Below are 25,272 nucleotides of genomic sequence, written 5' to 3' on the forward strand. Positions count from 1 at the left end.
GGCCCATGCTTGATTTTACTGTACTGGACCTTGTACACTGCAGGAGCCCTGGGGTTAGTGCCCCCTTTCCAGCAGGTGACCCTGGCAGTGGGTGAGGCTTTAAAGCGCTTTCAGACCCAGTCTGTAGGGAATGGTGCAAGGGCTATGGTGAAAACTCACAAGCTCCTTGAGTCCCGGCTTCTCTCAGCAGACGGCACTGCAGGCAACAGTGAAGGAGGGATAGCTGAGGGGAGCTCACTGCTCCTGCAGTTCCACTGCCATCTGTTGCGGTAAATAACAGCTCAGGAACACTGAGGCATGTTAATGTGGTTCACAGCTTGAAATAGCACAATGTATAACTTGCTAATTTCTAGTAACTAATTTAATGCGGGTTGGGACTCCGTTGTTTGGTTGATGCGTAAGACATGACTGAGCCTTCAATAACTAAGGGACAAGGGCATAGCAGCAGCAAAGAATCCTTGCATGCGTGGAAAGGACATCCAGCTGTGCCAGTCCACTCCATAAATAGAGCAAAAACCAATGCTCCCGACACGAGGCAAGACTGGGCATTTCCATGAGGAAAACAAACCTGGCAACCAGAAAAAGATCAAAATGGGCTGACTCTTGCCTTATGCACTAGACAGATTGCTCTTGCTGTCCATAGCTTCCAAGCTTCAAGGGATGCAAAAGCTAGTTGGCCCAAAGAGTTAAAGACCAACTACAAATGCACAGGGCTTAGGGGACGGTGGGATGTTGTAGCTTGCCAGGCTGTCTGCTACCAAGAGAGTCAGAGAGAGAGATATTATGGGGACAATGAGACAGTTTGGTAATGTGAGGGTCAGGTGGACTGCGTGGTGCCTTCAGGGGCAGTGGGACCCTATGGTAGTCAGAACATGCAGTGACATAAAGCAGGCTTTCACCATACACTGGACAGCACAATGGTGAGTCCTGAGAACATCTTAAGCCTTTGTCTGGCCATGTCTCTTCATTACCTATAATTTGCATTCAATGAGGCTACTAATAGATTCTCGTGAAAAGATGTTTGCTGTATCCGGACCTATCTTATGGAACCGCTTACTGGATACTCTCCAAAGAGAGTCTTGCTTTGAGCTTTAAAATGCATTTGAAAACCTTTTTGCCTGGGAGGGCATTATCTTAGAGGAGCTTGCAAACAGAGTTGCTTCTGCTTCAACCACACATAGGCTTGCTAGGGTTTTTAGACGCTGGTTTGTATTAGGGATGTGAATCGTTTTTCAACGATTAAAATTATCGTCCGATAATGTTTATATCGTCTTAAATCGTTATAGAACACGATACAATAGAAATTCTAACGATTTATCGTTAAAAATCGTTAAATCGTGTTAGTGCGCACTAACTCGAGTTAGTGCGCACTAACTCCCCGTTAGTGCGCACTAACTCGATTTAGTGCGCACTAACTGAAAATGATACAAATAAACACTTTCCAGGTCACTGAAGGTCAGTTAGGAATGAATATGTGTTCCTATTGGCTGGCTGCCCTCTTATCTATTGATATTACCAAGGTTACCACTGAGGTGATGGTTGGGGGGATGGGAAATGGAACTGGAAACTAACGAACACCAACAGAAAATGAAACAAAGTGTTCACACTTCCCAGGTCAGTAAAGGTCACTTAGGAATGAATATGTATGTATGTATTCCTATTGGCTGGCTGTGCTCTTATCTATTGATGTTACCAATATGGTTGGGGGGATGTGAAATGGAAACAGTTGGAAGCTTGACAAAAAAAGTAATGTAATGATCAGCACTCACGTGACTAGAACTTGTTTGTTTATTATTTTTGTTAGCAGGCACCTGAAATGCTAGTGCATGTTGAATTTGCCAATCACTGTGCATTTTAGAAAGGTGGTCCTGGCTGGAACTGTACACAGTTCAAATATATGTAATTGATTGTTGGTAAGTGTATTTTTTAAGTAGCCACACTGGCACCAGTATGTTTACTTTTCCTCCTACTTAACTCACTAGCTCAGCTTTGTAAGAAGGGCTTCTCTGCTTGTGCGTTGTTTTTGTTTGGTGTGAGGAGAGCAGAAACATCAGATCTTTATTCAATCTACTACAGTCATCTCTTACAGTGCCCTATCCCTATTAATACCAGGAGTGTTGTGATCTTCCTGCACACAGTGCCCTAACCCTGATACCAGTCTGAGACAGCTCCCTCCCTGCATTACTAGTGAGAGGCTGGCTTCACAGACAGGGGGAGCTGCCTGACCCTCACTCCTGACTTCCCCCATGTCCCAGCTAGTGAATGGTGTGTGGGTGAGGGGGGGGGGGGGAGGATGGTGAAGTCTGAGACAGCTCCCTCCCTGCATTACTAGTGAGAGGCTGGCTTCACAGACAGGGGGGAGCTGCCTGACCCTCACTCCTGACTTCCCCCATGTCCCAGCTAGTGAATGGTGTGTGGGTGAGGGGGGGGGGGGGGGGGGGGAGGATGGTGAAGTCTGAGACAGCTCCCTCCCTGCATTACTAGTGAGAGGCTGGCTTCACAGACAGGGGGGAGCTGCCTGACCCTCACTCCTGACTTCCCCCATGTCCCAGCTAGTGAATGGTGTGTGGGGGGGGGGGGGGGGGAGGATGGTGAAGTCTGAGACAGCTCCCTCCCTGCATTACTAGTGAGAGGCTGGCTTCACAGACAGGGGGGAGCTGCCTGACCCTCACTCCTGACTTCCCCCATGTCCCAGCTAGTGAATGGTGTGTGGGTGAGGGGGGGGGGGGGGAGGATGGTGAAGTCTGAGACAGCTCCCTCCCTGCATTACTAGTGAGAGGCTGGCTTCACAGACAGGGGGGAGCTGCCTGACCCTCACTCCTGACTTCCCCCATGTCCCAGCTAGTGAATGGTGTGTGGGTGAGGGGGGGGGGGGGAGGATGGTGAAGTCTGAGACAGCTCCCTCCCTGCATTACTAGTGAGAGGCTGGCTTCCACAGACAGGGGGGAGCTGCCTGACCCTCCCTCCTGACTTCCCCCATGTCCCAGCTAGTGAATGGTGTGTGGGTGAGGGGGGGGGGGAGGATGGTGAAGTCTGAGACAGCTCCCTCCCTGCATTACTAGTGAGAGGCTGGCTTCGCAGACAGGGGGGAGCTGCCTGACCCTCACTCCTGACTTCCCCCATGTCCCAGCTAGTGAATGGTGTGTGGGTGAGGGGGGGGGGGAGGATGGTGAAGTCTGAGACAGCTCCCTCCCTGCATTACTAGTGAGAGGCTGGCTTCACAGACAGGGGGGAGCTGCCTGACCCTCACTCCTGACTTCCCCCATGTCCCAGCTAGTGAATGGTGTGTGGGTGAGGGGGGGGGGGATGGTGAAGTCTGAGACAGCTCCCTCCCTGCATTACTAGTGAGAGGCTGGCTTCACAGACAGGGGGGAGCTGCCTGTCCCTCACTCCTGACTTCCCCCATGTCCCAGCTAGTGAATGGTATGTGGGTGAGGGGGGGGGGGGGTGGATGGTGAAGTCTGAGACAGCTCCCTCCCTGCATTACTAGTGAGAGGCTGGCTTCACAGACAGGGGGGAGCTGCCTGACCCTCACTCCTGACTTCCCCCATGTCCCAGCTAGTGAATGGTGTGTGGGTAAGGGGGGGGGGGAGGATGGTGAAGTCTGAGACAGCTCCCTCCCTGCATTACTAGTGAGAGGCTGGCTTCACAGACAGGGGGGAGCTGCCTGACCCTCACTCCTCCGGGGTATTGTGATCTTCCTGCACACAGTGCCCTATCCCTGATACCAGGGGTGTTGTGATCTTCCTGCATGCAGTGCCCTATCCCTATTAATACCAGGAGTGTTGTGATCTTCCTGCATGCAGTGCCCTATCCCTATTAATACCAGGAGTGTTGTGATCCTCCTGCATGCAGTGCCCTATCCCTGATATCGGGATGTGTGCAAGAAGATCACAACACCCCCGGTATCAGGAATAGGGCACTGTGTGCAGGAAGATCACAACACCCCCAGTATCAGGAATAGGGCACTGTGTGCAGGAAGATCACAACACCCCTGGTATTAGGGATAGGGCACTGTGTGCAGGAAGATCACAACACTCCTGGTATTAATAGGGATAGGGCACTGTGTGCAGGAAGATCACAATACCCCTGGTATCAGGGTTAGGGCACAAGTTCTAGTCACATTGACTGATCACATTACTTGTTTTGTCAAGCTACCAACTGTTTCCATTTCCCATCCCCCATATACTGTCAGTAGGAAACTTTGTAACATGAATAAATAAGAGGGCAGCCAATAGGAATACATATTCATTCCTAAACTGACCTTAACTGACCTGAAAAGTGTCAAATTGTATCATTTTCAGTTAGTGCGCACTAACTCCCAGTTAGTGCGCACTAACTCCCGTTAGTGCGCACTAACTCGAGTTAGTGCGCACTAATCGGAAAAAAACGATTTTTAACGATTTTTTAACTAAAAAATCGTGCCTAAGACGATTTTCTTGCCCTGCCACACGATTTCTATCGTTAAGACGATATGGAAAACGATTCACATCCCTAGTTTGTATTGTGGGCAGAGTTGCCATATGTTGATGTACTTGTTTTCTTTGGTTACATTTTGCGTATGTTTATTTTGTAAGCCACTTAGAACTTTAGATAATGCGGGATATACATGTTTTAATGAATAAATAAGTAGATAATGCTTTGCATGGCAGTGCTTTAAAAAAACTTCTCAACTTACCCAAAATGTGTGATAATGGAAACTTACAGGCCGATGCAATAAGACACACGTTAAAACAGGCACTCGTGTTGAGCGCCCATTTTGCTAACAAGCGCACAGCCACATCCCACGGGCGCCCAACGCAGTATATAAATGAGGGCTTGCATAAAAAAGGCATGTGCTAGGGGAGAATTGGGCATCCCTATTGCTGAACTGCATCGGGCGCCCACAATTGCAACGACGTTCAATATGAGCGTCCATTTTTATCCCCCTTCTGGCCAATTTTGCTGAGGTAGCTGGACGCCCATAGCTAAGCTCCTCTTGCTGTTGTGCGTCCAGAATTTTTTTTATTAAATCAAGCCCATATTCCTTTATTTTTAAACACTGCAAGCAGTAAATGTAAGTGTCACAAGGTTACTAACTAGGAGGAACCTCAGAGGACCGTATTTTTAAATTTCTCCTCAGCCCTTGACTTAATGCCACCTTCGGGGCTGGAGTTAAATTTCCCACATTAATAAGTGTGCATTGGGTGCCCACACATTTTTTTTTTTTTTGCATCAGGGATAATAGCTAATAGCCTTATCTACATGGAATTTACATGTGATGAGTGCTATCAGCTATGCATTTGTTTGGGCGCATGTTTTGGATGCATTAATCTCCTTATTGCATCGGGTGCTAGTTTAGCACGTCAGCCTGTCCACTCGGCTGCTCGCACTTTATTGCATCGGCCCCCGAGTCTGTAAAAGCCCTTGAGATCAGTAGGGGTGAATATATTATAGGAAGAATGTACTGAATCATCCCTTGATAGACAGAGAGCCTAGTGGTCAGAGCAGCAGGCTATGAGCTATGAAAGCCAGGGTTCAAATCCCACAGCTGCTCCTGGTGACCTTGGGCAAGTCCCTTCTTCCTCCATTGCTTCAGTTACAAGGGCCTAATTTACTGAAGGCTTTTTTTTCCCCCCATTATGTGTCTGATTGTAAATCCTCTGCAGATAGAGAAATACCTAAAGTACCTGAATGTAATCTGCTTTGAAATGCTGAAAGATGGAAAATAAATTGAATTTAATAAAATAAAATAAATAAGTTATTTATTTATTTATTATAAATAATAAATTTAGGATTTCCTTCAAAGTTCTCATGATGATCCACAAAGACATCCATGACATCTCTCCCCTCAAGCTAAGCACCCAACTTCGTCCGCACACTTCAGACAGACCTGTCAGAAGAGCTTACAAAGGTTCACTTTATGCCCCCCCCCCCCCCCCCAGCTAAAACCGCCTTACGAAAGCGAGCCTTATCCACAGCAGGTCCCACCCTATGGAATATGCTTCCCCCGGATCTCCGTGAAGAACTCTGCCCTCAGACATTCAAGAAAAAACTCAAAACTTGGCTCTTCAGTCAAGCTTTTTCCGGAGACATAAGCACTCTCTGAAGCCTCTACACGGACTCTGACAGGGGCCCCCAGACAAAGGCACGTCACTCTCTCAACTTGTCATCCTATGCAGTATCTGGGGCCCTCTTTCCTTCATTCTTACCTTCTCTGCCCCTATGCTCAGCCTCTCCCCCTCAGTTATCTTTAGTTACACCTTAGATCTTCGGACCTAAGCACTAGCTTACCTAACCTAGTAATCTGTATTATGCACTCGGCTTTCTTCCATATCTATTTGCCACATGTATCCGGCACATCATCACTTTCTGACTTGTATCCAATCTCTGTTTTTTGCTCTGTTGGTTGTAATTGTTCCTTATTTCAATGTACAAATGTTTCATTGTTTCAAATGTTCCTTGTATCACACCCATGCGACTGTTCTGTTGTACTGTAAACCGGTGTGATTTGTATTCTATACAGGAATGTTGGTATATAAGAATCTTAAATTAAATAAATAAACAAATAAATAAATAATGATCAGTGCGTTGTACATTTTTGGAGTGAGGAGTAAAGGATGAGGGCAAGGGTATGCAACTTGGCAGACAAGCAACTGAAATCTTGTGAGTGGCTGAGGATCAAGGGGTCATTCAGGAACGGATGTTTGGTACTGGGAATGCAACGGAATATGGAAGAGACCCAGGTCCTTCTGCTTGATAGTGAAAGAGAAGGCTGCTCCAAGGTCCCTTTACCCAGTACATGGCTGATTAGGAGAAACCAAGAGTGAATATGTCAAGCTGAATCCTGGGTTGAGGGTTTTACATTTTGGTATGTACAATCTACTCCCTGGCACAAAAGAAGTCTGAGAGTTTTGGCATCCTTGGAATACCCCTATGAAGAACTCATGACATGATTAAGTAACTTCTGGTGTAATGTGAGTTATAATTCTCAAGTGCTATCATTTCAGGTGTCATCCACCACCTCTGTGCTAGGAGTGGGGCCTCATTGTGTCTCACACGGTCTGGAAAACAGCTCATGCAATTTGGTGTAGGACAGTTCCGCAGTGCTGTGAGACTAAGGGAAGTCAGTTCTGCACCGCCAGCAACCTGCTTTACAATTCCCAGCTCATGGTATCCCCTCTGTAAGATGTCAGCTCTAAAGATAGTGACTGTTCCTTGTATTTATTATTAGAATTCTCTCTGTGTGTATACGTCGAGGCGAGGGACTGCGTAGGGAGCTGTGGATTCCTAGGGTGGCAAATGCTGCAGTCCTGGTTTTGAGCTGCTTAAGCAAGAGAAATAGACGAGACGAGAGAGCATGAGATCATTAGGGGGAAATAATTAGCAGGAGTTGGTTACATTCCAGAGCCTACTCTCCGCATACGTCTTCCTTCAAAAATGTTCAAGGGATCGGGATCCGCTCTGTGGGTGAAGGAAAAGCGCAGAGCAGATTGGAGTGGGGCGAATGTATTAGGCGTTCTCCTCCTGGAAGGGCAGTGCACATGCACAGTGGCTGCGTTTTCTAATGTGAAGGCGGTTTAATGCCACACTCTGTTGCTTAATATAAGAACTGTACGAGACCTGTCACCTAGATTGCATCATTCGGGTATCCGCCGAGACCGACAGTGGGTTGTGTGGGAACTGAAGGCTGAAGCAGGGGTAATTCACAGAGACAGTCCAATTAACTGCTGATAAGGAAGATTATACGCCGAGAGCAAGCCACCGGCATGGGGGGAAGGAGCTGGGTAGGGAAACGGAGAATGTGATTACAAGTTAGGAGAAGAGGCAGCAGGTGGGGGGGGGGGGGGGGGGGGGTATCAGCTGCTAGAAGGGAAAGAGCCAGGAAACCTTGCCCCTGTCCCCCCTTCCCACAACTGGGGAGGGGTGCTGTATCTCTCAGTCTAGAAACGTGGGGCTACGTTCTTGTTTACTAGACACAGATCTATAATGCATGAGAGCGTGCACTGGTATGAAGGCTTTCTGTTAATATCACATGATCTCCAGGCATTGAATGGCATGGGTCCAGATTAGCTGCATGGCTGTGTTAACAGATGTACTCTGGCCACAGCCCTCCACTCAGCCACTGAGCCTCGCCTTTGTATCCTAGGAGTGTGAAGCCACAAAAAAAAAAAATGTTTTGGGAGGGAGGAGGGGGGTCTTTTTTTTTCCATGTCATTTATTATGTTTTGTTTCACTCTCACTTTTTATGTGAATTGGGGAAAGACATTCTTGGGGGCAGAACTAGGGTCTAGTTGGAATGTATGTGCATACTTTGTGGTTTTAAGGGCATGTTTGAGATATTCGGTGCATGTAACAGGCCAATTGTTTGTGGATTTTCAAAGCAAATTTGTGTGCATAAGTTTGCTTTGAACATTCAGGGTAAAGTTTGTGTGTAAAAACTATGTGCAAACCTTACCTAACCACAGACAGTTATAAAATTACTCTCCCTATTTTAAAATTTCTATTTATTTGATTTTATTCCTAGATTGCACATGCTGTATTTGTTTTTATATATTTAGGATATTATTAAGATATTATTTTTTGTGTTTGATTTTTTTCCTTATATTATAATAGCCTAAGAAAAATAATCCTGTTGGTGTTTTATTTTGTCTTTTGATCTGTTTTATGTTATTTTTAGCTGGCTTGTTGTATGTTTTAGAATTGTAGTCTGTTTGAGCATGTTATTTGGAAAAGCAGTTAAGAAATATAAATAAATGAATAAGTTCGGGAAACATTCTCCTATTAGGCTGAGCCTTTCTCCTCACACAGCATCAATATTTCCTAGGACTGTGCACACACATTTTTTTCATTTTTGTATTTTTTCATTTTCTATCTTTTTTCATTTTCTATCTTTTTTTTTCCGTTTTGCTTTTGTTTCATTTAAGTTATTTGAAATAAAAAAAACAATAAAATAAAATAAAAAAAGAAATGAAAACCAAAATAAAACAAAACAATTGTTGGGTCTCCACCACTGCCAGAAGAAAAATAAAAAAAATCACAAATGCCCTCCTGGGGCTCCCTCAATCCCCCTCCCTTCCAACCTTCCTGACTCTTTCTACCCCAAGTCTTCTTTCTTCACTGGGCAGAAGTGATCCCTGGTCACTCTTACCCCACCAGTATTACAATTGTAATTGGCACTGGCAAACTGAGTCTGGCACAAGAAAGGAGGGAAACATAGTAAACCTGAAAAAAAACTTGGCCTTCCACAGAAACTCCTTCATTTTACACTATTACTGCAAGGTGTTAGCAAGTCTGTCAGTGGGTTCTGTAATCCCAGCCAACTCCGTCATTCACCTTGAGACAAAACCTAGATTCTGAACATTTTTTAATGTGAATGCATATTCAAAAAATGATTATTTTTGTGTATATAGATCAATGTAATTTTTACAAGGGGGTGGAGGTGGGTGAATGGGGTTTAGGGATGGGTAAGGGGTGAGGACCTTGAGGCCAGTCTTTGATCTTTAAGGGAATGAGGGTTTAGGGACCAGAGCCTGAAGGGGGAGGTGCTCCCAATAACTCCCCCCCCCCCCCAGCAATTTTCCTTATGACCAGTCAATGCAGAGAGAGTTGCCTTGTCCAATGTGACAGCATTAATGTGGATGCACTCTCTTTATTGCCACCTATGACATCACAATGTCTTAGTACATTAGGCATTAAACCCAGTGCACTGCCTGCACTAGAGTTGGCAGGTAAAGCACATTAACAGGGCCATCCCTAGGACTGCCCCACATCTCACCCATTGGAGGCCCTGCATTTCAATGCTCTTCAGCAGAATCCTCTCCTCCTCCCCCCATCCCCTCACCTCTGCTCTAATGTCTCCCCATCTGGTGCCACCCTTTCTGCCCTGCCAGCAGAAGAGCGGTGCTTCTTACCTAATCGGACTTCTCCTCTGCTGGCTTCAATCTGAAGTCTGAATGTGTGGCCCAATGGATCCTGTGAGACTGCCGTTCATTGTGTGGTTAAGGAGAAATTCCATAAACCCTAGACCTAGGAAATTTCAACATTACTCCCTCAGATCAAGTATGGGACCTAGGGATACAGATCGATGAGAACTTTTCAATGAAAAAGCATATAAGCAAATTAATTAAAACAGGATACACTAAGTTGAGAATACTACATCAGCTGAAACCATTACTAACTATACAAGACTTCCACACTGTTCTACAAACACTAATATTTTCCAACATAGATTACTGCAATTCCCTATTTCTAGGCCTACCTTCTGGACTCATAAAACCATTACACCTACTACAAAATACCTCAGCCAGACTGCTACTAGGGACAAGGGAATTTGACCACATCACCCCCTCACTGATAGCACTGCCCTGGCTTCCTGTACAATACAGAATTCATTATAAAGTAATAACTCTAATTTGTAATATCATCAACAACATGAGCCCATGATTAATAAGAGTGACACTTCAACCATACACACCGCAGAGAGCCCTAAGATCGCAAGACAAAGGACTTCTAATGGTGCCTACAACATGGATCACACATCTAATGCAAATAAGAGATCTCATGTTTTCCATAGCGGGCCCCAAGTTATGGAACTCTCTCCCAGAGTCACTACATCTGATAACAGAAAGAAAGAGTTTCAAACGGGAATGGCTCTTTAGAAAAGCCTATAATGTAACATAAAGGCCAATAAACTGACAACGTCACAATTAGAACCTTAGATAATGTTAGTAGATTGAGCTATAAGCATTAAGCGATGTAAAGTGTATCAATACAACATGCTGATACTAACACGAAGGATAATGAAATAGATATTATTGGCTACTATCCTCCTTCATAGCATCCAAGTGAACTTGTACTTGATATTGTTGTGTTGACTGAGAATATGTATTTACTATTGCGATGAACAAGATTAGTTAAGCATAAGACATAAAATATGTATTTGCTGATATATTGACCTAAAATATGAATTTTGACCCAGAATTTGAATGCTGATTTTGTAAACCGTTGTGATCTTATATTGGAACAGCGGTATATAAAACACCTAAATAAACAAACAAACTAATTAAATCTCCCTATCCGGTGCCATCCTTTCTGCCCTTCCTCCTGCCAGCAGCGCTTTTTACCCTAATGTGACTTCTCTTCTGCTCCTCTCAAGTCTGAATGGGTGGCCCAATAGATCCTGTGAGATGATCGTTCATGGTGCATTCAGGATTCTTCAGACTGAAGTTGGCAGATGAGGGGGCAGATGCAGGGAAGAAGCAAAGAAGCCTTGCTGTCCTCCTACCGTCTGGGAGTGAGGAGAATCACACCGAGTGTGTGCTTGTGGGGGGGGGGGGGGAATGCTCAAGTTTGTGTTTGTGTGGGGAGGGGCCCTCTACAGGCTTAATTGTACAAGGCCCTGTCCTCTCCCCTCCCAGGATCAGCCTTGTACATTAACCTGCCAGTTTTAATGATGGGTCAGTAGATGGACCCCATGGAGACATACACACAGCAAAGACCTACACAAAAAGCCCACCAAAATCTACCTGTCTAGATACCAAGGCCCCAGACTGGTCCTGAGAAACCACTTTTGTTAATGTAAAAAAATGTACATTCTTACAATGAGCTGGTGCGCAAAATCTGTATTTAATCTCCGTTTGCCCCTTGAGTGGTGATTGATGGCTGCATGCAGTTTAGAGCGGAGGATGTGCAGTGGAGAGAGGCAGAGTCCTCTGAGTGAGGCAGTCATGCTGGTGTGTGTGAGTGAGGGGGGGGGGGTCACTGACAGCTGTGGTGGGGCTGCTCTCACATGCAGGACTAGTCAGAGAATTCTTCAGTGATGGATGTCATGAAGGTGATAAATCGAGAAAGGTTAAATATTTGCAATCCATATTTTGGCTATGCAACATTAACTTCAGAAATAGAGGACATTTTTACAAAATTTGTTGGAAAAATGAACCCCCTTAGCATACTTCATTAGTACTCTAAAAAGGTCATTTCACTCAGGCAACTGGAGACTGTTCAAGCATTTTATTTCCTCTGTTGCTGCTTGTCTTCTACATTAAGGGGCATCAATAGGATGTGACATCAAAGAGCCTTCCACCTTTTATACTATTATTATTACTGCTATTAACAATAATATGTATTTCTATAGTATCTTGAGCTGAAGAGAATACCAAAGTGCTTTATAGACATAGTTCATTAAGTAGATCCTAGCATCAGCCAGTTAGATGATTTTCTTCGCTTCCATGTGAAACCATCTTATTTCTGTAACAGGATTTTATAGAAGTCAGTGATGTCAAAATGAAACTATTAAAAGTAGTAAAGACTATAATTCCTTGTGCTTTGTGAAAGGGGACTCATGGCATCCACACTTCAAAAAATGGACTCAAAACCACATATGATAAGAGCATATATGGAGCCTTACGAAGACTCTACAACATAGAACCTTGTTTGTATACAGAATTCCAGTGCAACCTAGAATCTGGGGCTATCAAGTTATAGTTTGAGAAATTATGGTATGATATGAGTTGTTATAATATTAATTGATTCCTGTTTGTTCTGTCATTGTAGAACTGGGACGTGAATATACCATGGAAAAGCTGGCCTTATACTTGTTGATGCTTGGCACACTGGTGAAGGCCCAACACTGTCCTGGTCGCTGCATTTGCCAGAACATCTCCCCCACACTAACTATGCTCTGTGCCAAAACTGGACTTCTGTTTGTGCCAATGGCCATTGACAGACGGACAGTGGAGCTTCGACTCACAGACAACTTCATCACCATCATCAGGAGAAAGGACTTTGTCAACATGACTAACCTCGTCCACCTCACGTTGTCCAGAAACACCATCAGCCAGATCATGCCCCTGGCCTTTGCTGACTTGCGTGCCTTACGTGCCCTGCACATGAACAACAACCGGTTGGCATTCCTCCGACATGAACATTTTAAAGGATTGTCAAATCTTCGCCACTTAATAATGAGCAACAACCAAATCAGCTCCATTGAATCGTCTTCCTTTGATGAATTCCTGGCCACCGTGGAGGATCTTGACTTATCTTACAACAACCTGGACAGTCTCCCCTGGGAAGCCATTGGACAGATGATCAATCTGAACACTCTTACTTTGGACCACAACCTCATTGATCACATTGCGGAAGGCACATTTTCTTTGCTTCATAAATTAGTTCGCCTAGACATGACGTCCAATCGGCTACACAAACTTCCCCCAGACAATCTCTTTCTAAGGGCTCAAGTGCTGGCTAATGCCCGGGCTTCTCACCCATCTTCTTTAGCCATCAGTTTTGGTGGAAACCCTCTGCACTGTAACTGTGAACTCCTTTGGCTTCGGCGCTTGACCCGGGAAGATGATCTGGAGACCTGTGCTTCACCTGAACAGCTGATGGATAAATATTTTTGGTCCATCCAGGAAGAAGAGTTCATTTGTGACCCACCCCTGATCACACGGCATTATTCCTCTAAGCCTTTCATCATGGAGGGCCAGGCAGTGAGTCTTAAGTGTAAAGCTGTGGGAGACCCTGATCCCTCCATCCATTGGATAGCGCCAGATGGGAAATTGATCCATTCTACCACCAGGGCCATTGTTTATGAAAACGGAACTTTGGACATCTTGATCACCACACTTAAGGACAATGGGGTCTTCACCTGCATTGCCTCAAATGCAGCTGGAGAAGCCATGGCTCCTGTGGAGGTCAACATTGTTCCCCTCCCACTTTTAGTGAACAACACAAACCATATGAAGGAGCCAGACCCAGGTTCATCTGATATCACCACCTCCACCAAGTCTGGCTCCAATGACACAAAGAACCATTTGGATAAGAAAATTGTGGCTGCAGACTTGACCAGCACATCTGTGGTCATTCACTGGCCCTCTGAGCGACACATCCCTGGGATTCGTATGTATCAGATACAGTACAACAGCTCTCTGGATGACTCGCTGGTTTACAGGTAAACTTAGGGAGGGGAATCTACTTCAGTTTCTTTCCATTTTTAATGAATAGTGGCAGGATGCAAACTCTGATCAGCCCTGTGCTGTGATATTGTGAGGTCTTCAATAACAGTGCCAGAAAAGTGTAGCCTTTTTGGGGGTTGTGTTGTGATAATAGAAAAGTTTTTCTCTCTCTCTCTCTCACTCACAAACAAACACACACACTATATTGCACGGAGTATATGATTGCCATAATTAATTTAGAGGTCCATATTCAAAAGCATTTAACTGACTAACTCAGAAGTTAAAACATATGTAAACACCACTATGAACAGCAATCCTTTCACTTCATAAACCCATCAAGAACAATATTATTGCTCTGTCGCTGTAAAGACTATTTTTATTACGCTTAATTCATATATCCAATTTAAACAAAAAATTATTCGATGTTGAAATATACAAATTCAATACCTATACTCAAAAATAGGTCTAGATGATTTTATTCTGAATTTTGATTGTTCAATTAACAACATTTATCTAAGAAATATTTTTTAGGAAGAGAAGAAGGTTTCATGTAGAGTGTAGGTGTCCCTGCACCAGTTTTATATTGGTTATAATCATTAACCTCCTGCCATATGGAGGTGGCAGGAGGTTAATGATTATAACCAATATAACACTGGTGCAGGGACACCTACACTCTACATGAAACCTTCTTCTCTTCCTAAAAAATATTTCTTAGATAAATGTTGTTAATTGAACAATCAAATTCCAGAGTAAAATCATCTAGATCTATTTTTGAGTATAGGTATTGAATTTGTATATTTCAACATCGAATAATTTTTTGTTTAAATTGGATATATGAATTACGTGTAATAAAAATAGTCTTTACGGTACAGAGCAATAATATAACTCAGAAGTTAGCCAGCTAAATGAATATTTGGGCGGCTAGTAAATTAGGTGGCTAGAATTTAACCTGATAAGTTAGGGGTTAGCTGGCTAAGCTAAGCTGGCTAAGTTAGGGGTTAGCTGGCTAAGTTAAGCAGCTAACTCTGCTAAGCCGGCTTTAGTTAGCTAGCTAACTTTAAGATAGCCGGCAATATTCTATAGTGTGGCTGTGCTATTGAATATAGCTCCAAAGTTAGCCAGATAAGTTAATCTGACTAACTTTGCTATCCAGACTCTATCTGAATATGGACCTCTTATTTTTTTGTGGCATTAACCTTTTGTTGCTCATGGTAGCGAACTTAATATTCTTACAAAGGATAGTGAGTGAAATCAATGCCAGAGCCAGCCAACAGATGGGGGTTGGACCCTATAAAGACGTAAAAAAAAATCCAGTGTCCATCTTTATTCCAGGTTTAGGAATGACCACTTTTGCCATTATGGCTTGACAGCTCAGATATACTCAGTTAGAGGTGCAGGGACTAACTAGGGGGACCTCGGAGCTATAGTCCATTCTACTCCCTTAGCTTATAAGTGTGCCACCCAGCTGTACTCTATCCTACAACATCCAGGATCTTCCTGTGGCTCAGAGCACAAAACATTCCAGAATGAATGGGTCTGCTGCCATCTAGAGTTGATCAGAGAACCAGCAAACTTGCTTCACCCATGGCCAGTCACCATTTCCAGAACTCATTCAATCAGAATTGATTACGGTCAGTACTCGCATCGGCCTCATGAACGCTCCCTTTCCCACCAGTGCAAAGCTCCTGTTATTAATTCGTTAAGTCACATTCCAAGACCTTTGAAAAATATCCTTCAGCCCGAAATTAAAACTGGTTCCATTCTGCCTCTCATGTCCGATTAATTATCTGTCACATGGAGGGGTCTTTATTAGCCTTTCTTTAATAAAGGGAAACTGATTGAGTGCTTCCGAAAATAGTACATGTTGTCCATGAAGCCTTAGGATGTGAAATCAGCAGTCGGGTCTTTGCAACAGCACAGAAGGCAAGGGCCACACTAGCGGAAGAGACTGGGTGATTACATTTATTTCTTACGTTTGTAAATGGTGGGATTCTCAGATGTCAGGGAGGCTTGGGATTCACGTCACCCATGGATATGCCTCCAGTACATAGAGGATCTGAGATGTGTCCCATTGGACCCCGTAGGTGACAGAACCCTGTTATTGACCTTGATGGCTCCCTTAAAAGCTTCCCCTCAGTGCAACCTCACCCTATTGGAGAAGCGGTAGATGCTGTTCCTCCCATGTCTTTGTCAAGCTCCAGCTAATGCTGATCCAATCTCTCTAAGCAAGCACTTCCCCTTCCTCCACTAGCAGGCACAGAAGCCGCATGACTTGCACCCTGCCCGCTTACTGCAGCTCCGCGGGAAATATTCAGCCATTAATCATGCCATTTTTACATAGCATTTAATTTATTTGTATACCGTTCAACCGTTTATTCTTTCCTATCTCTTCCTTCTTATCCAAGTTCTGCTACCCTTGTTATTTGTAACTGCTCCTTCGATCACCACAGTTCTAGTTGATGTATTTAATGCACTCCCGTTTCATGTAAACCAGCAAGATATGTGCTCATGATTGCCGGTATATAAAAACCTTAAATAAATAAATAAAATAAAAATAAATCTCTCAGTCAGGGTCCCCTGCTCACTTGATCATTTGCTCTGCTGTGCTGAGTTTATTGGTGCCACCTTCCTACAGAAATCTGTTAGCCCTACATCTATTGACCCTGTGTCTATGTGTCTGTCGACCTCCCGTATTACCTTTCACTTATGCATTATCCCACTTTATCATTAGATCTGTAGAAATGTGAGCCGCTCCATATTGGAGGGGGAGCGGAACAGACCTGCTGATGCAGAGTAGAGCTCCTTTAGACACCCAGCACGGACGATCATATTTACTAGGCAGCAAGATTAGTTACCATTTCAGGGACCAGATTTCATTTTTTTTTTCTTTATCTTGAAAATTACAAAATCTGCCTTGTTAGTGACTCAGCAGGCTGGATGGTGCTCAGGGAGTGGGTGAGGGAAGAGAGAAGCGTGACAGAGACTGAGCTGCAGCCACTCTTGCTGGGATCTTGGGGGAATTTAATCTGACTCGTCTTGCTTATGTGGTGCTCACTCAGCTTAGCCCTTGCCATTTCCGCATAATATTCGGCAGGTGCCCATGGCGCATGGGAGAGAGAACCAAGATGGTGTCCTTTTCCTGTAGAGAAAGGACCATCTCCTTCCACCAGGTTTGGGAGTAGGATCCTTTCTAGCCACTTACTGTTTAGCTGGCTGCCACACCAAGGGGGCAGGGCTGGCAGAAACACGAGGCAAGCTAGGCCTAAGGTGCCGACCATTAGGGGGCGCGAGCGGCAGCAGCCAAGAGGAGTGGAAATTCGAATCCCCACTCCTCTTTGCTGCCACTGCTTCTGAGAGGTAGGAGCCAGGGCTGCGACTGGGGGCAGGGGGTGGCACAAGGGAGAAGGTGCCTAGGGCATCTAATCCCCTTGCATCGGCCCTGCATGGGGGCTCTAGTTTATCTCAGCTTCGGCAGGGATATTCTGCAGGCAGAATGTCCGGGAAGGGTCGCAACAGAAAGGCCAATCTCAGTGCACTCATTCAACTGAAACAACGGAAGGGACTGGAAAGAGAAACCAAGAGGGGTCATTTAGTGATACTTAAGGGGAGGAAGAGGGGGAGAAGAGAGAGGAAACGTCTACTCATTTTCACTTCTCCATCTCCTTTTTGGCTACAATCAAATGCAAGATCTGGTGAGACCTCATTTGGGGTATTGTGTGCACAACCCTAGAGACTGCCCCTTCAATATGATGCAAACCAAGAGACGGTCCAGACGGCAGCTACTAAAATGGTCAAGGTTTTCATCGTACAGGATATGAGGACAGTCTTAAAGATCTAAACCTGTGTACCCTGGAGGAAAGGGGAGAGACATTTAAATGGTTAAATGGTTTCTACTCTTGTAATATGTTGTTTCAAATGTAAACCGGAGTAAAGGCCTCTAGCTAAACTTCGGTATATAAAAACGTACAGATAAATAAAATAAATGAATAAATAAATACCTCCAAGAGGCAGGTAACTTTCAATAGAAAGGAGGCCATAGAATGAGAGTGAAGTGGGTTAAATGAGGCATAATCTAAGGAACTATTTATTTACAGAAAGGGTAGTGGATGCATGGAGAAGGAGACAGCATGAGAGTTCTTCAAAATAGCACAGAGGATCTCTGAGGAGAGGAAGGTGAGGATGGGCAGACTGGCTGGCCCCTAGAGGCTTTGTCTGCTATTTTATTCCATGTTTCTCTCAGTCATGAGCTGAGGACGGTGTCTTCTTGGCCATTTTGATTGAGAGTGAGAATCTGTAGTGGACCCTGGCTAAACAGGAAGTTTTAAATCTCCTGTAAAACAAACAACACAGTCTCTTCCTTTTACCGTATCCTGGTTTGCCCCATCTCATTCTCTCCCTTCCTTCTAGTGTCCTATCTCCATCTATCTCCCCTTCCCTCATCTCTCTTATGTCTTCCACTCTCCCCTTCCAGACAAATTTGGTGGTTTTGTACTGCCTGGTGCATTATGCATTCCTGACTCTCCTAACCTATAATAGCCTTCAGTTTCTTCTTTAGAAATGTAATACTGCAGCACTTCAGTTTAGCTTTATTTTCCCCTCATTCTCCAGAGGGTTTTGCAATCTCTCTCTCTCTCTCTCTCTTTTCCTCGTGACTGCTGGAGCTATTTTCAATTTGAAAATATATTTTCCAGGTTGGCTTTGGAAGTGCAGTGAGAGACTGAGATGTCCTTTAAAATCAGGTGCATGCAGAGACATTTTCATTTTGCTCCGGCACCATTGTTCATTTTTTTCTGTACAAAATGACCTGGGCCGGCACTGTTTTGGACGGAAGAAATTACCAACGGCGCCAGCCAGAGTTGGCCGGTGCCATTTCTAAGCGTTCCATCGGCAGGGCAGGAGCAGCTGGGTGGCATTCTTACCAAGGAAGAAGAAAAATGCGAAAGGAAAACTTTGGGGAGGGGCAGCCTGCAAGGGTTTTTTTTTTCCTGTTTTTAAATGATAGCGGCATTTTTAAACAAATTAAAAAAAAATTAACAAAATAATTAGTTTTTCTTTATTTCATTTTAAAAATGAATTGAAACAGAATGGGAATTTGTATTAAGAATAGGGAATGCACATCCCTGTTTAAAGTAATATGTGCTGGAAAAATATAAAGACCCAAAATAATTCATCACGATGAACCAGGGGGCTTAAGGCATGGCACCAGGAGCTCAAGGGAGACTTTGTCGCGCTAGCCAATAGATCTCAGTCATGCAATACCAGTGACATCGGAGCACCAGGGGACGGATCAGGCCCCATTCCATGATTTGCAAAACAGGGCTTTAAGGCCTTGGAGAGGGGGTTTCTGCACTATCCCTGCCTTTTCCTCCAGAGACTTGAGTCTGCACGGCTCAGTCTCACTCTCCCAAGATTTCCCTCTGATCAGCTCACGTTAGGAAGACTCGAGCAGCCTCTCCTAAATCTGGAATGGTCCACAGTGGTTCTCTAGCACTACAGACAGACCATTTTGTTTAAGATATCCAGTTTGAATAATATTGTCAAGTTATATTTGCATAGAATGTGCCTAATTTAAATAAGAATAGGCCTAATTTACTAATCCTTCAGAGCAGGCCTGTTTGTAATCTTCCGTCACTCGAGTCCATCATCTCTGCCCCCCCAGCTCCTCTGTCTAGGCCCCGCCAACCCATCCGTGATACCACCCAGGTGTCTTTCCCAGAAGAGCCAATGAAAGCAGGCGTACCAAGGGAGGTAGGTGACAAAAGGTGATAGAAAACCTATTTCCATAGCATTAGCACTCTGCAGTAGTCTGTGCTCCTGCAGCTGATTCACCAGATGCTCCCATCCTGGCACTGTGTGTACAGGTTTTTAGGTGTTATGTTCAATGACTTATCCAAAGATCTGTTAGGAGCAATATTCTTCATCCTGACACGCTGCTCTGCTTTCCCTGACTCGCATGCAAATTAGAAGGGAAGAGAGAAAAATGAATGCGTACAGAGGGAGAGGAGCAGAGGAGGAGGCGAATGTGACCAGAGAGAGAGAGAGAGACTCTGCATACATAGAGGGGGGAAAGAAAAGAGCAGAGACAAAGACAGGCAGATTTAATAGAAACAAGCGAGGGAGCTAGGAAGAAGAGACTCATTCATGATTAGGAACTGAAGCTGGGGTCCTGAGATCACCTGCTGGGAACACCTGGTTTGGTTTTGGTCTTGCTATTGTTATAGGACGAATGGCCCTGGCTGCTGAAAGCAGTTTCATAGCTCAAGCAGACTTCCATTTTACCATTTTTGTGGTGCGCTTACGGCGTGCCTTCACTTGCAAAGTGTGCCAGTTAATTTCACGAAATTTAAGAACTACGAAGTAAATTTTCAAAGGGGTGCTAGGCACCCAATTACCTGGCTAGCTTTTAACTGGCTAAATCAAGCTCATTTTCGGCTGCTCCCACCTGGACAGCTAGGCTGCAGGTGAAAATAATTGTATTTCTCTATCATACTTGGTAAGGTACCCATTGGTCCAAAGACACTCCAGGTGAGGTACAATGTAAAAGAAGAAAAATAAGCTGCAATAAAAGAAATACATATGCTGAAGGATAATAAGACACAACATAAAACAGAAAATGCAATACATTATATTCTGCATCAGATAAACTAAACTAAAAGGCCCAAAAACCAGAATCCAAAGAAGAGCAAATAATGGTAAAAGCAAGCTTACGAAAAAGGCTTCAGAACAAAAAGAATGTTTTAACTACTTTTCTGAATTTTGAATAATCAAGAGCTGTCAAGTTGTTCCAAGCACAAGGGACAATGGAGGAAAAACCGCAGAGGCCAAATGAAATGTCTCAAAGGAAGGTTCTTCTAACAGAGCAGCCTGAGAGGAGCGGGGAGTATAAGATGTGCAGTGACTTTGTAGAAAAGTGTCACTCACAACCTGTAAAGCACAGAGCATAAAACACCTGTGTGTGTGCAATAGATATTTTTGTGATTTATTTTTTTGTTTCATTTCTTTTCTTTAAAACAAACAAACAAAAAAATGAAAACAAAGCCTGCCTGGACCCATAACCAGATAGGCAGTATATACATTGAATGAATAAATAAAACACATAAACAAACAAAACAAACACAACTTTCAAGTCCAGACTGCTCCCTCTGTGGCCAAAATGGAAAATGAAAGACCCATCCAGGCTTGGTGACAGCTCTCCTGGGCTCCACCATGCCCTGGATGAGTATGGTGGAGCCCTCTTACCCCATCTATGGATTTAAATGGGGCAGGAGCAATCCTCAGTCACTCCTGTCTCACTGCTGCTGTTTTTTCAAAATGGCACGGTTGACCTGATCTGGCACCATTTTGAAAACTAGCAGCAGCAGAGCTGGAGCTACTGGGGATTGCCCCTGCCCCATTTAAATCTGAAGATAGGGTGGGGAACCAGAGGAGACGGTGGGGCTATTTTTTTGGTCTGTAATTGACTTTTTTTTTTTGCATGGGGTGGGGGAGGGGGAAGAGATGAGAAGGCTCTGGGGCTGGCAATGTTTTTTTTTTTGTTGTTTTTTTTTTTTAAAACAAAACAGGACATTTTGTAACTGGCTACCACTTCGAACAAAAATTATTGCTAAAGATGCAGAATATAAATTATTGTAAATAAATAAATAGATAAACTTGGCAAGAACCAGTGATATATATTCCCTATAACTGCAACCACACACATAAGTTTAGGATAGCTATTTGTATGTTAGGGGTTAGATGCCTAAACTTAGTATAGGACTGAAAATCAGCATTAACCAGTGAAGTCCTCTCCTGATCCTGGGAACACCTCTGTGGCTGTCCACTTTTTTGCCTGGCTAGATCTAGATGCCTGATGGAACGTGACAGTTAAATTCAGTTGCGGTGGCCTTCTTAACCCTCAGGACCTAGTTGGCAAATTCCTTAGTTGACAAGATCCTGCTGCCCCCTTCTTAGGTTCTAATGTTTAGTGTTCTGGTTGGTTCTGATACTTTGTGGACCAACTTAAAATAATGAAAAGATGTGGTAGTACATGAGTTTATGTGTCCCGTCCTCAGATAATAAATAGATAAAACATCTGAAGTTGGGACCTATGTGGCCTCGAGAGTTAACGTACGTGTTTTGATTTTCCTTTTGCCGGCCTGCAAAGGTTCCAGGGTTTCTCCAGAACCAACACGAGCACTAGAGATCTGAGTTTAGAGATCCATATTCAAAGTGGTTTGTCCAGATAGCTTTTGATTTACCTGGAGAAGACCCCAAGATTTTGAATTCCCACTTCCTCTAAGCAGATAAATTTTTCCCCAGTAAGTCCTAACCTAAGTAAAACTTATCCGGATAAAAGGGGGGTGTACCGGGTGGTGGTGGTGGTGGGGGGGGGGGATTTCTGGGCAGGCCAGAGTTATACGCAGATATTCAAAGTTACTTGGGTAGCCTGAGGCAGTCCTAAACTTTACCAAGATAACTCTGGGTTTGTCCAATACATTAGCAGCGCGTGTAAGTTACCTGCGTAAGTTTATGTGGGTAACTGACCCGGATAGCCCGCAGCTCAATACGGACCTTTTAATGTTTAAAAAGGATGCTCCATGAGTATGCTGATGAATTCCCATTGGGTTACTCCCAGGTTTTCTAATTTCCCATTTCCACTTCAAAACAATGAAAATGGCATGCTTCAACCAAAAACAGGCAAACAAGCCACATGCCAATAAGGCGTTATGCAAGAGGGTAGCAATAAATAAGGTGAATTTTACAGCATCAAAACAATACAAATTCACCTTATTTATTGACTCCCTCTCGTACATTCAACCAAAATATGAGGTTATTCACATTAGTTTATATCCCATAATTGGTTTGATATTACCTCAAAATATGAGGTTATTCACATTAGTTTATATCCCAAAATTGGTTTGATATTACACAGTTATTATCATTTAAGATGAAAATAAAATGTCAAGTCTGTTCTGCAGGAAGGTTAGAGGAGGTTACATGAATGGAAATCTTGATTCAGAGAATAAATAAAACAGAATAGTTCTCTGAGGTTGAAAACGCAAAATGAAAAGCTGTAAGAAAGTGTTCTTTAAATGTTAGAAAAATGTTACAGAAGCATATGACAACTATGTAGATTGATGATAGCAGTCTTTCAATGAGCAAAGTCTGGGCCTTTCTTTGTGAAATATTGCTGCTTTACTGAGGACTTAGTCTCTTGAGGGAAAGAAACATGTGACCGTTTCTTTGCATGGATAGATATGAACATCTGTGGAAGCTGTAGGCATGTAACAGATTGATTGTTTTTATCTTTCAGGATGATCCCTTCCACCAATAAGACTTTCCGTGTGAATGACCTGGCAGCAGGCCGTGAGTACGACCTTTGTGTCCTAGCTGTCTACGATGATGGGATCACCTCCTTGACTGCCACCAGGGTCGTGGGGTGCGTGCAATTCACCACGGAGGGTGAGAGCACTCACTGCCAGTCCATCCACACACAGTTCCTCGGGGGCACCATGATCATAATCATCGGTGGCATCATTGTGGCCTCGGTCCTGGTCTTCATCATCATCTTAATGATCAGGTACAAGGTCTACAACAGCCACGATGAGCAACAGAAGGCAAAAGTTAGCAACGTCTACTCACAGACCAATGGCAACCAGTCTGGATCCCAGTCTCAGTCTACCTTCAAGTTGGGAGAAGACAAGTATGAGAACCTCCAGCAATCTGCAAACATTTCAGCCAAAGAGCCACCTGCTGAGGCTCTGAGTTCTGAGCCCAAAAGGGCCGATTCCTCCCAGGAAACTCAAATTGCTTCTGAGATTATGTTGATTGAGTTGGATAAGAGGAAAACAAGAACAACTAATGACTTACAGACAGTTGCCTTGTTGTCCTCTGAGGAAGGCCAGACTGAGACCAGCGTAGCTGGTTCCACCATGTCCTTGTGCTTGATAGACTCCAGCCGTGAGGTTCTGTCCAACCGGGGCAAGTTAAGCAAACTAAGCAATACGGACCTTCTGCCCAGGGAGATATCAAGAACTCACCACCACAGGTTCTCCTTTGATGGGGACTACTCTTTGTTTCAGAGCCACAGTTACCCTAGGCGGGCACGGACAAAGAGGCACATGTCCACTTCCCAACTAAACTCAGAGGAGTCCTCCCTCAGTAACAGGAGGGTCACTTTTAGCAGCACAGAGTGGATGTTGGAAAGCACAGTTTGAGGATTCAAGGAGGATTCAGCACAGCGGTTTTCTGAACCTTCCCAGGCAATGAGGAAAGGTGGGAGGATAACTCCGCTCCTTCTCAGGAGGACCGACCAACCTGATGACCATCATAGTTCCAAGCATCACTGACCCTTGCAGCAGTGCCTTAAACCTGCAAAGAGGAGGGAGGAAGAAACATAAGTCTGATTGCTGCTGCTAAGCGGAAGAGGGAGGCAGAGATTAAATTTACACTGAAGGAAAGGGAGGAGGGTGGCTGGAGAGGTGGAGCTTCTTGTCACTTATATTACTGTAAACAGAGAGGAGTTCCCAGGGTTGTGGGATCACTCAGACAGTGCCGAGGAGAGGTACAATTAGGACATATGCACATAAGACACGAAAATTAAGATAATTCTGTTAAATAAATCTTTATGCACAACTGTAAAAAAATAATTTAAAAAAATTATATTTAAAAGAAAAAACTGGAGAGAGAAAAAAAGGGACTGCCCAGTTGCAGACTCTCCCAGTGAATATTTAATGTATCTGGCTGGTCTAGATAATGTTTGGTGTTCTGTGTATTCAGTATCAAAAAAAGTCATCTTCCTCATCATGACTTTTAATGGACCGAAAAAGTCGAGTGCTGAACACAAGTTTTTACATTAAAAACCTGTGCCCATTGCATTCTCCCTAGTCTTTCCTATTCCATGCATTGCTCATCAAAGCAGGTTATTAAAAAATCCTTTCTGTGTGAACTGTAGGAGCTGTGGGACCCTTTCTTTATGGCAGGGGACTTGGTTTAATAATGTGGAGAGTTGCTGGGAGCAAGAGGGAAGGAGGGGTGGGCATTCAGCCATGTGCAAAGGATGGGTGGGAATATTTTTTTTTATTTGCAGAGAAGAGAGGATGGTTGGAGGTTATTTATTTTATTTAAAAGTATTTATATACCGCTTTTAAAAATAAGACCACATTTATGATGCTTTACTATTCAAATAAAATTAACAATTATATTTGTTGGCCAGGAAAGCCAAATGCCTTGTTTTCAACTTGACCCTGTAGGCACAGGGAGATAACTTGACTTAGCCATAAATTCCCAGAAAGATCATCCATTCAAGATCAGAAAATAATGTCCCAAATATTCTCATAGCTCCTGCAGTCCCAGCTTC

General features: G+C 44.0%; 1 protein-coding gene across 1 annotated transcript in view; it reads left to right on the forward strand.

Moving 5' to 3' along the window:
- Positions 1-24,852, forward strand: part of LRFN1 (leucine rich repeat and fibronectin type III domain containing 1) — an 80,776-nt gene extending 55,924 nt beyond the window's left edge. The window contains exons 2-3 of the mRNA XM_029572034.1: positions 12,535-13,930; positions 23,227-24,852. Coding sequence (XP_029427894.1) covers positions 12,555-13,930; positions 23,227-24,130 — 2,280 coding nt within the window. The 5' untranslated portion in view covers positions 12,535-12,554 and the 3' untranslated portion in view covers positions 24,131-24,852. The remainder of the gene's footprint in view (positions 1-12,534; positions 13,931-23,226) is intronic.
- The last annotated feature ends 420 nt before the right edge of the window (positions 24,853-25,272 follow it).

This window comes from Rhinatrema bivittatum, chromosome 11 (assembly GCF_901001135.1).
Source record: "Rhinatrema bivittatum chromosome 11, aRhiBiv1.1, whole genome shotgun sequence".
Taxonomy (NCBI): domain Eukaryota; kingdom Metazoa; phylum Chordata; class Amphibia; order Gymnophiona; family Rhinatrematidae; genus Rhinatrema; species Rhinatrema bivittatum.